This window comes from Pseudopipra pipra, chromosome Z, assembly GCF_036250125.1.
Source record: "Pseudopipra pipra isolate bDixPip1 chromosome Z, bDixPip1.hap1, whole genome shotgun sequence".
NCBI lineage: Eukaryota > Metazoa > Chordata > Aves > Passeriformes > Pipridae > Pseudopipra > Pseudopipra pipra.
The window spans coordinates 3,014,752-3,030,897 of record NC_087581.1 but is presented as its reverse complement, the minus strand read 5'-3'; the positions used below and the strand labels follow the sequence as shown (position 1 = coordinate 3,030,897).

At 44.8% G+C, this 16,146-nt stretch overlaps 1 protein-coding gene across 1 annotated transcript in view; it reads left to right on the top strand.

Moving 5' to 3' along the window:
* Positions 1–9,873, top strand: part of LOC135406615 (urea transporter 2-like) — a 295,446-nt gene extending 285,573 nt beyond the window's left edge. The window contains exons 5-10 of the mRNA XM_064640954.1: positions 353–481; positions 2,928–3,120; positions 4,648–4,795; positions 6,324–6,458; positions 7,720–7,769; positions 9,168–9,873. Of these exons, the coding sequence (XP_064497024.1) occupies positions 353–481; positions 2,928–3,120; positions 4,648–4,795; positions 6,324–6,458; positions 7,720–7,769; positions 9,168–9,437 (925 nt within the window). The 3' untranslated portion in view covers positions 9,438–9,873. The remainder of the gene's footprint in view (positions 1–352; positions 482–2,927; positions 3,121–4,647; positions 4,796–6,323; positions 6,459–7,719; positions 7,770–9,167) is intronic.
* Positions 9,874–16,146: the final 6,273 nt, after the last annotated feature.

The following is a 16,146-nucleotide window of genomic DNA, read 5'->3' as shown; positions in this document are numbered from 1 at the left end:
GCAGACCAGCTTTCCTTACAGGTAGTTTGGAAGCAGCTGGGTGAGGACAGAGGTGTGCTCCAGGAAGAACTAGCCTGTCCCCACAACTGTCTGTCTTCATGAAAACAGATGGTTAACTCTCTCTGATAGCAACTGTCACAACCACACAGCTCCTACAGGTCACTAAGGAGCCCCCTAGACCCCCCCCCATCCTCCAAAAATTCCCAAACTTTCCCCTTCCACACGCCAGTGAGAGACAGTACATCAACAATCTCACTGCTTTCTTTATCCCTCCCTTCACTGGGAGCAGGGCACTTATAAACTGCACCTCCACCATGTCTTGCTACCTTGCAGACGTTTATCTCCATCACAGGTCAGCCATCACAGCTGGGCTGCACGGCTACAACGGGATGCTGGTGGGATTGCTCATGGCTGTCTACTCCAGCAAAGGGGATTACTACTGGTGGCTTCTCCCTCCTGTGGCAGTTATATCAATGGCCTGGTAAGTACCCCTGCTCCTAAGGACAATTCTCAAGGAGAGAGTCCGGCTATAAACAGCTTGAACACACTGAAGTCCCCTCTGCCCTACACCAGTAACTCCTGCAGTGGGTGGCAGTGGAATGATGTGCTCATCCACACGTGGAGCTCCCGAGGGATGTGGCAGGAGCTGAGGGCACAGGCAACACTGATTACAGCACGTTGATAAAGCAGCCCCACCCCAATTCTCCAAAAATATCCCTCAGGAACCGGACACATTCGGGGTGGAGGTCATGGTGCCCAACACCACAATGGTTCTTCCACACCCAGGTGCTGAACCGACCCCGTGCTCTCCCTCGGGCTGAATTCAATATTCCCCTTCACAGACATGCAACCAGTCATGAGCAAAATTAATTCCTCCAAGCAACTCCAAACGCCAGACTATGTCCTTCCAGGATTAAATTTTCCATTTTTAAACATGGACCCTAACAGCACTGCAGAATCTATTTAACAGCCTTAGCTGAAATTAATTCGTCACATTTTAATCACTGTAAGCAATAAGATGCAAGTCATTATTGGATTTCACTGCTTTTAAGATCAGATTATTTTTTTTAATATATTTCATTTCTTTAGTCTCTCTCAGCAAAGGTCATTTTATAACAATCTCTCAAAACCCAGTGCATGCTGCGAGAATGTTTAGCTTGTCTTATCTGCCAGAATTCCTTGAGGCTTTTTGTTCAAACTTTTCTTCATTCTTTTAGTTCACAAGACTCGAGGGTAGAGCTGAAAGATTTTAAAATTAGACAGTTCAGTGATGTTTTAACTGATATTTTGAATTTCAGCTTTAGAAGTCAGCATTTCTTTAATTGTTTCCTTTTTTTCTGACAAGATGTATAAGTGGCAGAAGCTTTGTATTTCAGCACAGAAATTAGGACACCATTTTCACTGAAGTACTGATTTTTTTTTTTCCTACAGCTAGAAGCAATAAATCTGTAAAGTCCTTTGGGAACCAAATTTGTCAAAAAGAAAAAAATAGTCTTCATCTGAGATTATACAAGGAGAACAAAGCATTTTTCCCACTGATAGCATCTACACAGCAGGACACAAGATGTTGCTTTTGAAATGCCAAATAGTTTGGGTGGGGTGGGTTTTTTTTATTATAACCAGCTTAATGACCTTCTAGGACTCAAATGCAGCTTCTTGAAAAAATTAAGTCTTTAAATTGATTTTTTGCAAACTATGCAATGTCCACTTCTGCTTGGAGTGGACCATAAAAGCTATTCAGCTCACTTGTATCAGAGGAGCTCAGCTGAAAGCAGCAGAACAGAGGCCATTTCCATCAAGGACAGGACCTGGCCATTTGCTCTCTTCCACAAGATTTCTGAGCCCCATAAAAATGATATATTACCCTGCCAATACGATCCCATAAAGTCCATCACGTAGGACACACACTTCAAGCGGAAATCCAGCAGTCCTGAAAATGATCCTGAGATCTGGCAAAGTTTGTATTCCAGGTTCTACAGACAAGAACTTTGGAAAAGGTCATGGCACTTCAAGGTTTGAATGCTTTTTAGCGTGCTGTCAATAACAGGTTGAGGGTCACCCCAAACACTTTAATGTTGAATACATTCAATCAAGCTCTTTTTAAAGACAAATCTCAGCTTTCAGAAAATGCCATGTGATTTTGGATAGCACCTGGGGAGCACGCGGTAACATCACTGTCTTTGACATCACTCAAACATCAGTCAAGGTCTGGGTGATGCCTGGCACCAACATCTTTCACAGGTCTCTTACACTGGTGACTTCATCTTACACTCTCTGTAAGACTCTGAGGAGTCCTAAGGACTCCTCACTCCCCAAAAACAGTGTCTAACATGATAAATATTTCTGTGTTCCTTAGTGGAAGATTTTCCATCCTCCTTGGTCACCTCTTCTGCTTTATTTCTCTTCCAGAGCCATCTTCTGATATCCTTCACACCGTTTAAACAAAAAACAAAACAAACAAAAAAAAAGGCAAATTAGGTAATTTCCAGCTCCCTCTTGCCTACTCAAGACAGCAGCTTTTTTAGACCACCTAAAGTTCTCCGCAGTTTTTCACGTGGCATTCCCAAAATTGGCTCTTCTGCTTCCTGCTGAAATTTTCTCCTGAATAAGAAGTCAGATTACCTGTCTCCACCCACATCTAAATGCTGTATTAGATGTATTTCTTTGCTGATTCCCTGAGCTCAGCACAGCTACCAGAGGAACTGTCCTGAGAGAAGGGTGTGCAGTTTGCACCATCCATGAATGGATTAGATAGTTTTTTCAGAAAGATGAACAGCATTCCCCAGCTCTTTGTCTGATGCAGACTAACATATTAAGGTATTCACTACCTGATATTTCTAAATGTTCCACCACTATAATTGTTCCACATGTTCCACCCTATAATTGTTATGCAAAATTTATATTCATGTCTCTTCTCCTCTTCTCAGCCCCGTCCTGTCCAGTGCTTTGGGATCCATCTTCAGTAAATGGGACCTTCCTGTTTTCACTCTGCCCTTCAACATTGCAGTGACTCTCTACTTGGCAGCCACAGGACACTACAACCCCTTCTTCCCCACCACCCTCATCAAGCCTATAGCTGCAGTGCCCAACATCACCTGGTCTGCAATCAGTGTGCCACTGGTAAGCTTCCCACCAACAGATCCATGATATTTCACAGAAAGGTGAGCATGAAGGCATTCACTTCTGGACAACGCTTTCACGTGGGTCAGAATGACTATGGTATGTACAGCCAGGATAATTCACAGAAACATCATTCAGTGCAAAGAGACCAGTGCCATAAGATTCCTGGCTGATCCAGAAGAAAGGCTGGTGGAGCCTGAGGGAACAGAGATACTGAGCTTTTCACTCCACCTAAACTCGGACTGCCCCAAAACAAGTCTCTCACATGCTGTCAATGCAGAAGCACATGTGGACAGGCCCTCCTGCTGTCCAGTTCGGGTTAAAAACACATCAGCAAGACAGTAAGTGGCAACACGAAAATTCAGAGGAAACATCGGGATTCCAAAGCGACAGAAACTCATTTACACCCAGGTCTAGATCTGGAGGGTCACCTTCCCACAACAGCACAAGGGTAACTGACCCAAAGGGTAGTGATCAACAGCTCAGAGAACTTATGGACATTAGAGACAAGTGGTAACCAGTGCTTTCAATATCTTCATTAGTAACACAGACAGAGGGATCGAGTGCACCCTCAGCACACTTGCTGAAGGTGCAAGTGACACATCTGAAGGACAGGACCATCCAGAGGGACCTGCAGAAGCTTGAGAAGTGGCCCATGAGGTTTAACAAAACCAAGTGCTGGTGCTGCACCGGGTCAGGGCAACTCCTGGGATCAGTCCAGGCCGTGGATGAAACAGATGGAGCAGCCCTGGGGAGAAAGACTTGGGGATTCTGGTGGGGGAGAGGGTGGACATGACCTAGTCCAGAAACCCCCCGTGCCCTGGGCTGATCCCACAGTGTGGGCAGCAGGGGAGGGGGGGGATTCTGCCCCTCTACCCCCTCAGGTAAGACCCCCTTGCAGAGCTGCCTCCAGCCCTGGGGGCCCAGCACAGGAAGGACATGGACATTGGAGCAAGTTCAGAGGAGGCATCAAGTTAATTAGAAGGATGGAGCACCTCTTGTACAAGAAAAGGCTGAGAGAACTGGGATTGTTCAGCCTGGAGAAGAGAAGGCTTTGGGCCAACCTAATTGTGGCCTTCCAGTACCTAAAGGGAGCCTACAAGGAAGACGGAGAGGGACTTTGAACAAGAACAGGTGGCAACAGGAAAAGGGGCAATGGCTTCACGCTGAAAGAGAGTAGGTTTAGATCAGGTATTAGAAAAAAATTCTTGACTGTGAGACTGGTAAGGCACTGGAATAGATTGCCAGCTGTCCCACCCTGGAAGTGTTCAAGGTCAGGTGGAACAGGGCTTGGAGCAACCTGGGATAGAGGAAGGTGTCCCTGCCCATGGCAAGGGATTGGAATGAGATGATCTTTGAGGTCCCTTCCAACCCAAACTGTTCTATGACTCCATGATTTACTCACAGTCCAACTCAGAGCCGGGGTTCCTTCCTCTCCGTTTCAGCCAATAGCTTGGAAAAAATAACATCTGTGTCATTCAGGGTACAGAGAGACAATAACATGCCCTTTTCTACCATCTGCTTCAGCTCCTACAGTCCATCCCAGTTGGAGTTGGTCAAGTGTATGGTTGTGGAAACCCCTGGACTGGAGGCATTTTCCTTGTGGCTTTGCTTATCTCCTCCCCACTGATTTGTTTACATGCTGCAATTGGATCGACAGTGGGGATGATTGCAGGTAAGAAATATTCACCAAAGTCATTTTTACAACCAAGATATCTTGATCCAAGCCACTACATGACTCTGTCTAGGCTTTACAGTTGTGTGTGCTCGTAGGTAATTGGGGAAACATTCCTTTTTCAACTGCCTCTAAATTTGGAAGCTCCTACTGAAGGTCACACAACACAGTGAAGGCAAGAACAGAACAAGGTTTTCTTTGAGCTTTGAATTTGTTAACAGATTTGTAACTCAGGCAGGGGGTTTGTTCCACCTTGCTTAACCCTCTAGCCACTGGGTGTGATGAATCCCATGGAGATGATCTTAAAGAAACCTAGAAAAAGAGTTTCAGAGCTGATCTCTTGCCTCCACAATTGTTTTAAATTACCACCATAAGCAGATGTCTGCCACAGAGCTGATCAGCCAAGGCAAAGAAAAAGGCTTTTCTAGATGCAATTTGCTCTATCCTGCTGTGGATTTGTAAAAAATAGCTAAATGAATGCTACTAAAAATGGCCTCTGTCTCCACTAACCAGAGAAACAATATTAAGTTAGGAAACATGAATGTGACCTTTGAAGTTAGACAACATTAATACCACTCAAATGATCAATGGTAATAAAGAGGATGGAATAAGTGTAGTCTGAGACAACAACTTCGGAAAAGGCACAGTCGTCCAACAAGTTCTCTGTGCTTTGAAGCACTTTGTACAAGACTGGAGCTGCCTTATATCAGTGTTTTTAAACAAAACTGTCCAGATTTTGTATGCCTAGGAGCATATGGCAGGTCTTGCACAGGTCTAATATTTAACCTGGAAGAGAAAGGTCAGGGGAAAGTTATCTGGGGATAAACATGGCGATGAAACAGAGGACAGATCAGGACAAAACAGCAGGAAATGCATTAATCTTACGAGTGGCATGAAGGTGGCCTGTGCACTACATATTGTGCTCTCCTTTTGGCTGGGACTGCTGAAGCCTGTGAGGAATCCTGCAAAAGTTTCTATGAGGTCAGATTTGGAGCAGACCATCAGCTCCCATCCCTGTGGAGAATTTCCACAGCACTGATGAAGTGACCACCTCTAGCAACTAGACTGCATCTAGCAAAGGTCACTAGGAAGAGATGGAAAAACCCTGCTTAAGCCCACAAAAGACATGCAGTTGTGCCTCTGATATCCAGGATCAAGGTATGTATGAGGTTTAAACAGTATGTGTGAGCACAGCTTTCTGAAAGGAGGACACCCAGGGGAGAAGGTTCTCTTGGCTGGACCCTCCAACAGGTCATCTGGGGGAACAACTACAACACGCTCAGTGCATGCACAGAAAGTTTTGCCTAAATTAAGCCTTTAAGAGTGGGCCGAATTCCAACCCTAGGTACACTATCAGAGCTCCAAAATAACGACCTTCCTTTTTCTGCATGTGCACACTGCAAACGCGAGCACAGATAAATTCATCTAGACATCAAGAGGGAAGAGACGACAGATCCCCAGAGAGGGACGGGTCCTCCTGCAGACACCTCTCGTACCTGACCTCCCAGCCTTGCCTTTTGTCTTGCAGCACTGAGCATTGCATCCCCATTTGACAGCATCTACCTGGGCTTACACAATTACAACTGTGCCCTGGCCTGCATCGCGGTCGGGGGGATGTTCTACGCCCTGACCTGGCAGACGCATCTGCTGTCACTTGCCTGTGGTGAGTACCTCTTACATAAAGGGAAGCCAAAAATTTGTGCAGCCAAGGCAGCCTATGAGTAGTGCAGGTTTAGGGGCAGCTACCAAACGTAGGCACTGTGCAAGAGCTGTTTCTCTGGTGGCAGCAGCGTTGAGCCTGAATGTGCAAGTGAGAGTACAGAGAGAACAGCATTAGACCCTGATAACGTAGAAACATCTGGAAAGGGTGGAAATACCATTCGTGAAAGGGACATAAGCTATTCCACAACAGATTCACAAAAGCAGCCTTTTCATAACAATAGGTATCATTAGAGGAAGCGTGCCATAAGAAGAGAGCTGTTGCAGAAGGTCAATTTAAAATCCATCTACACAAGCACCCCGCCTCCAACAGCAGCCAAAACCAGGCACTCTGGGAAGAACTTAATAAAAGAAATTTCCCATTTAAGAGATTCCTTAGATTCATCCAGCCTCCAGTTATCTTCATTTCAGTAGTTTTCTGGCCTGAGCACAGTTTCTAGATTGGTCAGTAGCTTTTCATTCCTTGACTTAGTCCTTGGTTGCCCGACCTTTCCTCCTGTTTTCCCACCTCTGGCATCCGGGGACAAGGAGACCCACTGCTGACTGCCTGTGGTGTGAAGGCACAAGACAGAGAATTTCAGCAGTCCCACACTTCTGAAGAATTTCTGCAATTCCCTCTGCATATGGGTCAAGTCATGTCAAGTAAAAAGTAATTAAAGATAAAAGAAATGCCACCATCGCTTGCAAAGTGATGACAAAACAGAGTTCTTCATTCACCATCCATCTCTACAGAGCACAGAGGATGAAATGTAGTCACAGAATTGTTTGGGCTGAAACCTATCTTTAAGACCATTGACTACAACTATTCCCCCCAGCACTGCCAAGGCCACCACTAAACCATGTCCCCAAGCGCCACATCCACAGGGCTTTAAAATCTCTTTAAAACTCCACCAGTGCCCTGGGCAGCTGTGCTAGGGCTGGATGACCCTTTCTGTGAAGAAAGTTTCCCTAATATCTAATCTAAACCTCCCCCTGGTGCATCTTGAGGCCGTTTCCTCTTGTCTTATCATTTGTTACCTGGGAGAAGAGATCACAACTTTGGGACATTTCAACTAATTGTTGAACTGTAGAATTAATCCTCACACCAGGTAGCTGGCAGGGTATTTTACCATGCATTTGGACAGTGCTACTGTGTGTGATAATTTCTTTGGAGAACTGAACAATAATTTCTTCATCCTGAGCTCTCTTTGGTCTTCTTTTCTCAGCATTATTTTGTGCCTACTCCGGAGCAGCTCTTGCTAATGCCCTCTCTGTGGTAAGTTTGGGCCCTTGTTTTATAATTGGGGGCTTTTTTTATTTGTTTGTTTGAGCCATGTTTTGGTTTTTTTCTGACATAATGTTGAGGAAATCCCTCAGAATTCTCTATGTCACCTTTGACAGCATTGAAATGAGAATGCTGCAGCCGATGACAGGTCTTGTACAAACTCTGTGTCAGCTGAATTGTGCCCTTGGAGACTCTATTGCTGATAATAAGATTTCAAAGACCTTTGTATCATGTTATCCACAGCAGGGTTGTGCATGTGCATGTGAGTTCCAGCAACAGCATATGGTTTGAGATTAAATGTTTAGTAGAGCAATATCTTTTAGCAATTCCCAATGGTCTAAATTTTCACTTTCTTCTTCCAAGGTCTTTCTACAACTACCCCTACAGACATTATTAAAGTTTGAACTGGATGTAAGAACTAAAATGAGGGAGAGACTGTTCTCTTAAGTACAAAGTTATTATATTTGGACAAATCAAGAAAGGGGTGAAGCCAGAAATGCCAGGCTTTGTTTCTTCTTTAAGATCTGAGAGATTAAAGCAAAACCATACTTTAATAAAATTGATTTACTAACTTAAAAGAAAATAAAGAATAAAACTAGCAGCTTCGTGCAATAAATGTGCTCATCTGGCACCCACTCAGTACCATGTAGGTCCCTGCAGATGGGCTGCTTTAAGTACACCTTCTTTTGAGATGCATCAGGAAAAAAAAAAGGACATCCACTTTTTCTCCCTGTGATCTTGCTTTTGGCAGACATCAGGTCAGGTCAAGAGGTGGGGAAACAGAGAAGGATTTGGGGTTGGATGTAATGCCAGTGACACATAGTTGTTGAGGAGAGTGAGTGGATAACACTCTCAATACATGACATTTTATAGAGCGGAGAGGGTAGAATTTGGCTCTTTTATTAGAGAATTTAAATGTCCACCAGTGAGATGAGTGTCTTGACTTTCATTGCAGTCATCAGAGCTCTGGAGCCTGATTCAGTTGCTTCAATATTGGTGTTGGGTGCCATCCAGCACCAAGAGCTGCACCTCCAAAAGGACTGAGGTCTTCAGTGTCAGCTGCTTTGTGTAGCCCCACACACTCCAGACAAATTAGATACCTCCATGTGAGCAGCTGAGTTGACATTTGGTAGCCAAGGAGCTTCCCAGACTTCCACTGACCAGAAGGAACCTTGCTCACACTTAGCCTCCACCGCCTGCATCTCTGGATTCAGACAGGAGAATTCTGCACTGGGGGTGGGTCAGGAATACATAGTCTATTACACCCTGCCCTCAGAGAAAGCTCTCCCAACTCCTCAAATGCAAGAATTTAGCCACAGGCAGACATAAGAGGGAAAAAGCAAAAAGCAGTACCAAAATCACCTCTGTGTCTGTTTTCTCTCCCCCCAGCTCGGGCTGCCAGTCTGCACCTGGCCTTTCTGCCTGTCCGCCCTCCTCTTCCTGCTGATCAACTCGGAAAACCCAGCCATCTACAAAATACCCCTCTCCAAAGTCACCTACCCAGAAGCCAACCGGATCTACTACCTGAGGATGAGGAGAAGGGCCTCGGAGAGCAGGAGAGAGGAGCAGAAACTGAAGGAGCAGAAGCCCCCCGACAACTCAAAAATAAGCACGGGAGGGACCCCCCTGTGCACCCCCAAGAGCCGCCACGCCCACTGATCCCAAGTATCCACAACTGCACAGTTTGGGGGCAGCTTTCCAGACGTCATCCAAGCACAGAACACAGCCACAAACACCACCTTTGCCAGCGGTCTGCAGGCTGGGGATTCAGCATTCCACAGTCCAGAGGGAACACGGTTTTGCCCTTGAGCTAAGCTTTACAAAAAGCACTCAGGTAACATAATAACAGCTGCCTTATCAATCCACATGCTGTTAACTCGAAAGTGACCTCTTATCAATAGTAATTATAAGAATAGGCAGAAGAACATTAAAGATGACAGGAGGCTGTATTTAATTTCAGAGGTGTAATTTAACAAAATAAGTATGCTGAGAAGGCATTGGTGTCTAATAATAATAAATAATGTAAGAACTACGTCAAGAGCTGCACTTCAAATTAAGAACATGTGTATTTGAGAGTGGAATAAACAGACTGATCTCTTCCTCTCTTGTGTCCCATCAATGTCTAACCCTTTTAGTACCTCTTAAGAGCTGCAACACACACAAGTAAATATTCTTACGGATTGCATAGCATTTTTGGTGCCATCTCCTGGCTCCTTGTTAAGTGAAGGTCTGAATATATATGCTTTAATCAGACTGGAAAAGAGAGTAGCTAGAAATGATCAAACATTCTTCTTTTGCTTGAATAATTTTCTATCTTACAAATAGATCTCTTTCCTGCTGACCACAGGATAGCAAGACGGAATCCCTACATGCATCCAGTGGGAAATAGGAAAACTCCATGTGAAAAGTGAGATAAACATTTACTGCTGGTGGCAGTTACTGCAGTTCATTCTCTCCCTTTCCTGTGGGAGCAGATCCTTTCCATTAATCCATAAGAAATGAATAAGTCAAAGGTTCCCCTTGATGTCTTTTGGGTGTCAGATTGGGGTCTTCACATGCGTCTTCAGTGTTTCGACACTGCCAGTTTATGCCTCCTCTAAGTCCTTAAAACAGGGGAGCACCAGTTGCCCTAAGGAGGGCTTTTCTTGGGAACCTTTTCCAAAACCTCTGCAGAGGAAGCCTGCCAGAAAAGGCTTCCTCATTCTAAAGTTGTTTTAAATGATCAGTTTAAAATCGCGCACCCAGAGGACACGAAAATTTAAAATCCAAAAAGACTGTGCGACCAGAAACACTCAGATTGTGCCTCTATCACCAGAAAGCAACAGCAGCAGCAGCATCTTCCAGCCCCTCTAAATGTCCCCTAGAAGCAGCATCCAAGATGGAATTCAACCTGGTGAACAAAACCATAGTCTCACTTATGCTCAGGTGCTTTTTGAACAGGTGAGACCATTCCAGGGATGCCTGGTAAAATTTAGGCTTCCTCCCCTCTCTGCCAAGATACCCTTTGAGCCAGGATGCCAGCAAAACAATGGGGCAGTCTGGTATGGTAACTACAAACTGCAAGATCACGGGTGTCCCCATGTTTCTGCTGCTGTAGAGAAACAAAGAAAGGCAGAACAAGACATAAGGTGATACACAACTGCCTGAACACCTTCCCCCTATAGCAGTCAATGAAACATGAAGCACATAGAAAGTAGTGGAACCTGTTCATACAGTGACAGAATTGTGGAATGGTTTGGGGTTGAAGGGACCTTTCAAGGTTATCTGGCTCCAACCCCCAGGCCATGGGCAGGGAAACCTTCCACTAGACCAGGTTGGTCCAAGCCCCATTCAATCTGATCTTGAATGTTTCCAGGGAGGGGGCATCCACAGCTTCTCTGGGCAACCTGTGCCAGGGCCTGATCACTCTCATCAAAAAACAGCTCTTTCTTATATCTAGGCATCTGCTCTGCACAGTTTAATTTAGCTCATACACAGTGAAGCATCAGAGAAAGATCTGAATAGTAGCAACACAAAGTTAGCAAAAATACTGCAAAATACTTCTAGAACCATATTTTTGAAGAAGAACCTCAACTGTGGTTAGTTATGCCCAGCATATTATTTGTTTTCTTAAAAAATAAGGGTGAAGTCTAAGCACAGTATTGGCTATTGGAAAAAATTTGTCATGTAAGTGCCACTGCAGGCATTAATTCCTCAGCCACAAGCAAATCCATCCTGAAATCAATTAGTAAAGCAATTTCTAGGGTTGAAGTCTTCCATAAAAAATAGGGTATAAACAGCTTTATTAAGTCTCTAGCTAATCAAAAGATTTGAGTAACTATAGCCAGTACTAATAATTCTTGAAAACAGGAAAGACAAATCAAGTGTCTCCTGTAAGGGAGCAGCAGACAATAAATGCACTGACTGAAGTTATCAGTGGTAGCCCAGCAGCCTGCTACCTATTGAGTTCTATAACATTTTTCATTAAGAGAAATAAAATGTACAGTCTTCAGGGAGACTAATAATTTTGAGACAGTTCCCAGAGATCTAACATAAAACAAGTAGGCCCATTAAAGAAAAAATAAAAGCCTTTTCTATAGCTGGAGTGGTCACTCCGTCCAGCTTACCTCCCACAGAAAATTAAATAAATGCTCCTGTACAAACTAACACCTGGACTGGCAGTGGCATACATAAAACCAGCCCCCTGAATATTTGCCTTCAAAAATTAAAAAGCAGAGGTAAGTGGGAGCAGACTAAGTAACGTGAAGGAATTGCAGGAGAGCTCCCCAGGGGACAAAGAAGAAAATTATGTTATAACTGGAGTCCAATGTAAATGCAGTACATATGCTATGTGGTTCTGAGAAAAATGCTTACTTTATTGCTACGAATACAATGTTTCTTACTCTTGTATTCACTCTATACCCCCTAAAAGTAAAAAAAAAAAAATAATTGTTTTTTTTCTCTTCGAGAGGAAGTTCACAGCCCTTCTCCCATGGACATAGGGGCTTCTGTTGACAAGATCAGTCACAGAACTCACACAGAAAAACGTGGGTCAAGGCCTTTAGATATCCTGGCTTGGGTATTGGTGGCTCCAGAATGACTTATCTGTTAATCACTCCTCATGACTAATTAGCAAAGCTGCGCTGAGAGAATGTGGAGGGAAAGGGTTTCTCAGTGGGCATTATCTGTAGCAGAGCTCAGAGCCATGCTGTCATACTCACTGGAGCACCCTATTTGCTGGAGCATGATGTTTCCCTCCTGATTCACAGAATCATTTAAGTTGGAAAAGCCCTCTAAGATCATCACCATCCTCCCAGCACTGCCAAGGCCACCACTAACCCACATGCCCAAGTGCCACATCTAAATGGGTTTTAAATCATTCCAGGGATGGGGACTCCACCACTGCCCTGGGCAGGCTGTGCCAGGGCTGGACAACCCTTTCCATAATGAAATTTTTCCTAATGTACAATCTGAAATGTCTCCAGAGTGGCACTCCAGCAACACAAGGCCTCACTACAAGCTGGAAAAAACAACACTCTAAAATTTGTCTGAATAAGACAAATCCCTAAAATTTCCAGCTGCTGGGAAGTTGCTCTGTGCTCCATCTGTGCCAGATATCTCCAATCTGCAACAACAGGCACATTGACCAACACCACAGACTGACTCAGGTTTCTTGTAGATCACTTTTACCAGGGTTACAGAAATACCACCACTTGGAGGGTGAGATCTATTTGCTGAACACTACCCCCTCACTTCCCCTACAACAGTTTTAATTTGGAAGATGGAAGGAGTTCAAACAGGAAACAAGCTCTTGGTTGCAGTTGATTTTACAGTTCTCAGGGGGTCTTTTACAGACTCCTGCAGCTGTTGCCACAGCTGGAATTCACACACCCCAGGGGTGGGATAAGAAGACCTGGGGAAGCAAAGACCTCTGTGGGAAGCAAAGGTTTCTTCCGCCACTTTTTGCCTGGGAATGAGTTTGGGAATCTTTGACTGCTCACTCAGCAGCTCCTGAGCACACCCAATTACCTCGATGAATTTAAGTAGCTTAAGCTCTCATGGAACTGCATCCTCACATCCTTCTCCAGGGACAGCCCTCTGCATAGAGAGTTGAGGCAGATCCAAATCCCTGCTCCCAAAATGTGCAGCTTCACACGGCACAACAGGGTTGAAGCACCAAACATGTTTGGAAGCCCTTCCAAAAACGTCCAGCTACATCACCCACCCAAAATGCACAGGTTTTCTGGCTGCTTAGCACGTCTCAGCATCTGCAGATTAAACTGTGCTGTGCACTGAATTGCAAAAGGCAAAGACAGAGGGACAAAGACATCCTAGACCTGTGTAACTTAGGATGATCTGGAGCCTTTTTTCCCCTGCACATCCCAGCCTGCACCTGACCTTGCTTCTCCACACTTCCCTCACTTCAGCTTAGTGCTGACAGCTCTGTTGCTCTATCATCCACAAATCTCTGCTCTGCAAAACCACTCAGCCAGAAATCAGGCAAAGACATCCTGGCTGTGGAGGAAACCAAAAAGGCAAAGGTGATGACAAACTGTCAGCCAACAATGGTTTCTTACTGTAGTCAAGTGAGTTTATTTCACTTGTGCAAATTAAATCATGTTTAGGCCATTTTCCCTTCCCAGAAATTGAGTTATTCTACACATATGACTTTTTTTTTCCTTTTGTCTACTGCAAAATGTGCATCTTTACTGCAAATGGGTTTATGCCTGGGTGTGCATGTGCATGAAAATGTTGCTCTGTAGTACTGCTTTCAAGATCCCATAATCATCCACAGCCAGTGAAACTTTTCCTCTATCCTATTATTTTCAATAAGTAATTTCAACTATTTATTTTCAATTTTTTCCACTGTTTGATTGTTCATTTCTGGATGACAGCAGTCCTCTTTCTCTCGTTGATCAGATCTGCAAACCATGCTTATGTACAGCATCTGCCACTTCTATTAAGAACTACTTGGCAAGAAAATCACTGGGATTTATAGGCTGAAAGAGCTTCTTGTTGGAAGTATTACAATATTCTGCTCTTTGCTAAGGCCTAACACATTCATCTCCTAAAATGTATAGGCTTGTGAGAATGCATTATTCCCTCAAGAGAAGGCACGCCCTGGGTGAGAGTCACAACCCTATCATCAGGCCAAAAGATGCAGAAAGGGCAGGAAACCTTATTAAGCTGAGAATAGATGCAGGGAAGTTGAGGGAATTGACTCTGAAAATGCAAAAGTGAATGCAGAAGCAGAAAAACACCTTGCCTTGTGCCATAGAAATGAGGCAAGTCATCCCCTTTGTCATTCTTGTGGGGATCCTGCAGCCTTGAGGTGGGTTTGGACAAAGAGCCCCTTTGGATTTGTGTATTTCCCTGGAGCCAGGACAACAGGAGAGGAGGTTGAAGCTGAAATTTAGAATTGCTTCAGTTTCAGTTTCCACTCTGTACTGAAATACAGCAGCACAGTCAACCTCAGGCTTCCAAACCCCTCTAGTATATCAGGTTGTTTCAGTGTAGTGGTTGGACTCAATTATCTCAAAGGTCTTCTCTGTGTGATTCTAATATGCTGTGATTCTAATATGGGTGATCCAATCTGCAAAGGCCAGAAAAACAAGACACCTTAAGGTTCATGCATGAATCAGAGAGCTTTTTTCCCCATCAGCTCCTGGGTCCCAGGGCAAAGAAGCAAAAAGGATCATGCCAAGTGCCAGGCATCCTGCAGAACAGATGCACAGGGCAGGGAGAGAAGAGAGGACCAGAAGGTGACCAAACAAGAGGCCAGTGTCTTCCAACCCAAGTGAATATTATCTTCTCTTGGGAGCTAGTGTGCCACAGTAAACAACTGGAGTTAGGATCATGGTAAGGGGGAAGAAGGATTTCCAGTGGAGGTTCAGTAGATACTTCCGACTCAGTCTCCTTTCCACAGGTATGCAGGCCAGCCTAGAGAAATGCCCATTACTGACAAGAAAAGTGATAGTGCTGCCTGGAAAGAGGACTGGGAACACAGAACCTGACAAGAGGAGCCAGCCAGATGAATGCACTTCGCTTTTCTTTGACCTGTGTTTCATTGGGTTTCATGAGAGAGATGACTACCTGGTCTCTCTTGGGGTCTCAGAGACTTTTCTTAAGCTGGACACCGTGGGCACCTCTCCACCAGTGAATGAAGTGGTGCAAGATGGCAGGTCCTCATCTCCTAGATGCTGGACCACCACGTGTTGGCCTTGGCTAACTAGCTCCTTTCCAAATAATTCTCCACTGTCACTGGCAATAGCGTTTTGAACAAACACCTTGAAAAATCTGCAGCTGAAATAGATGTGTTGTTTGCTACCCCAGCACTCCTGTGTTCAGAGCATCAGCCTGCAGGAATGGAGCCTGAAACTCTGCCTAAAGTTGGCACCTATTTGCCATGAGACTAGAGAGTTTTTTTACACCCTACTCTGGCCATAAAACACCTACAACCTGCTCTACCAATTCCTGCCCCACTCCTATCCCAGGAAACAGAGATTGTTGCTCTTAATCAATAAGCTGGTTTCCAGGTTTCACTTATGCACCCTTGGAGCTGCATAGACTGAGTAAGTGAGTCATGAGTGCATACCAAGGATGGACAGAAAGGTCAATGGGTCTCCAGAGCAGGTAGGCAGAGGAGGGAAGTGATGTGTGTGCATTAGGAAAACTGTTCATTTTGGGAGCACGCATCAGCAGCAGTTTACAGAGCAGCACACAAGCCCAGAGCATGGGGAGTTTGAACTGTGCCAGAGCCAGGGAGCCCTCTGAAAATGGAGACATAAGTATTTGCTATGATTTCCATAGCTGCACATGTGGCTGTGCTGGAGACACACCACGAGAGGGAGACGGACACCGGAGCAGAGAGTGCTCTGCTCCAGCCATC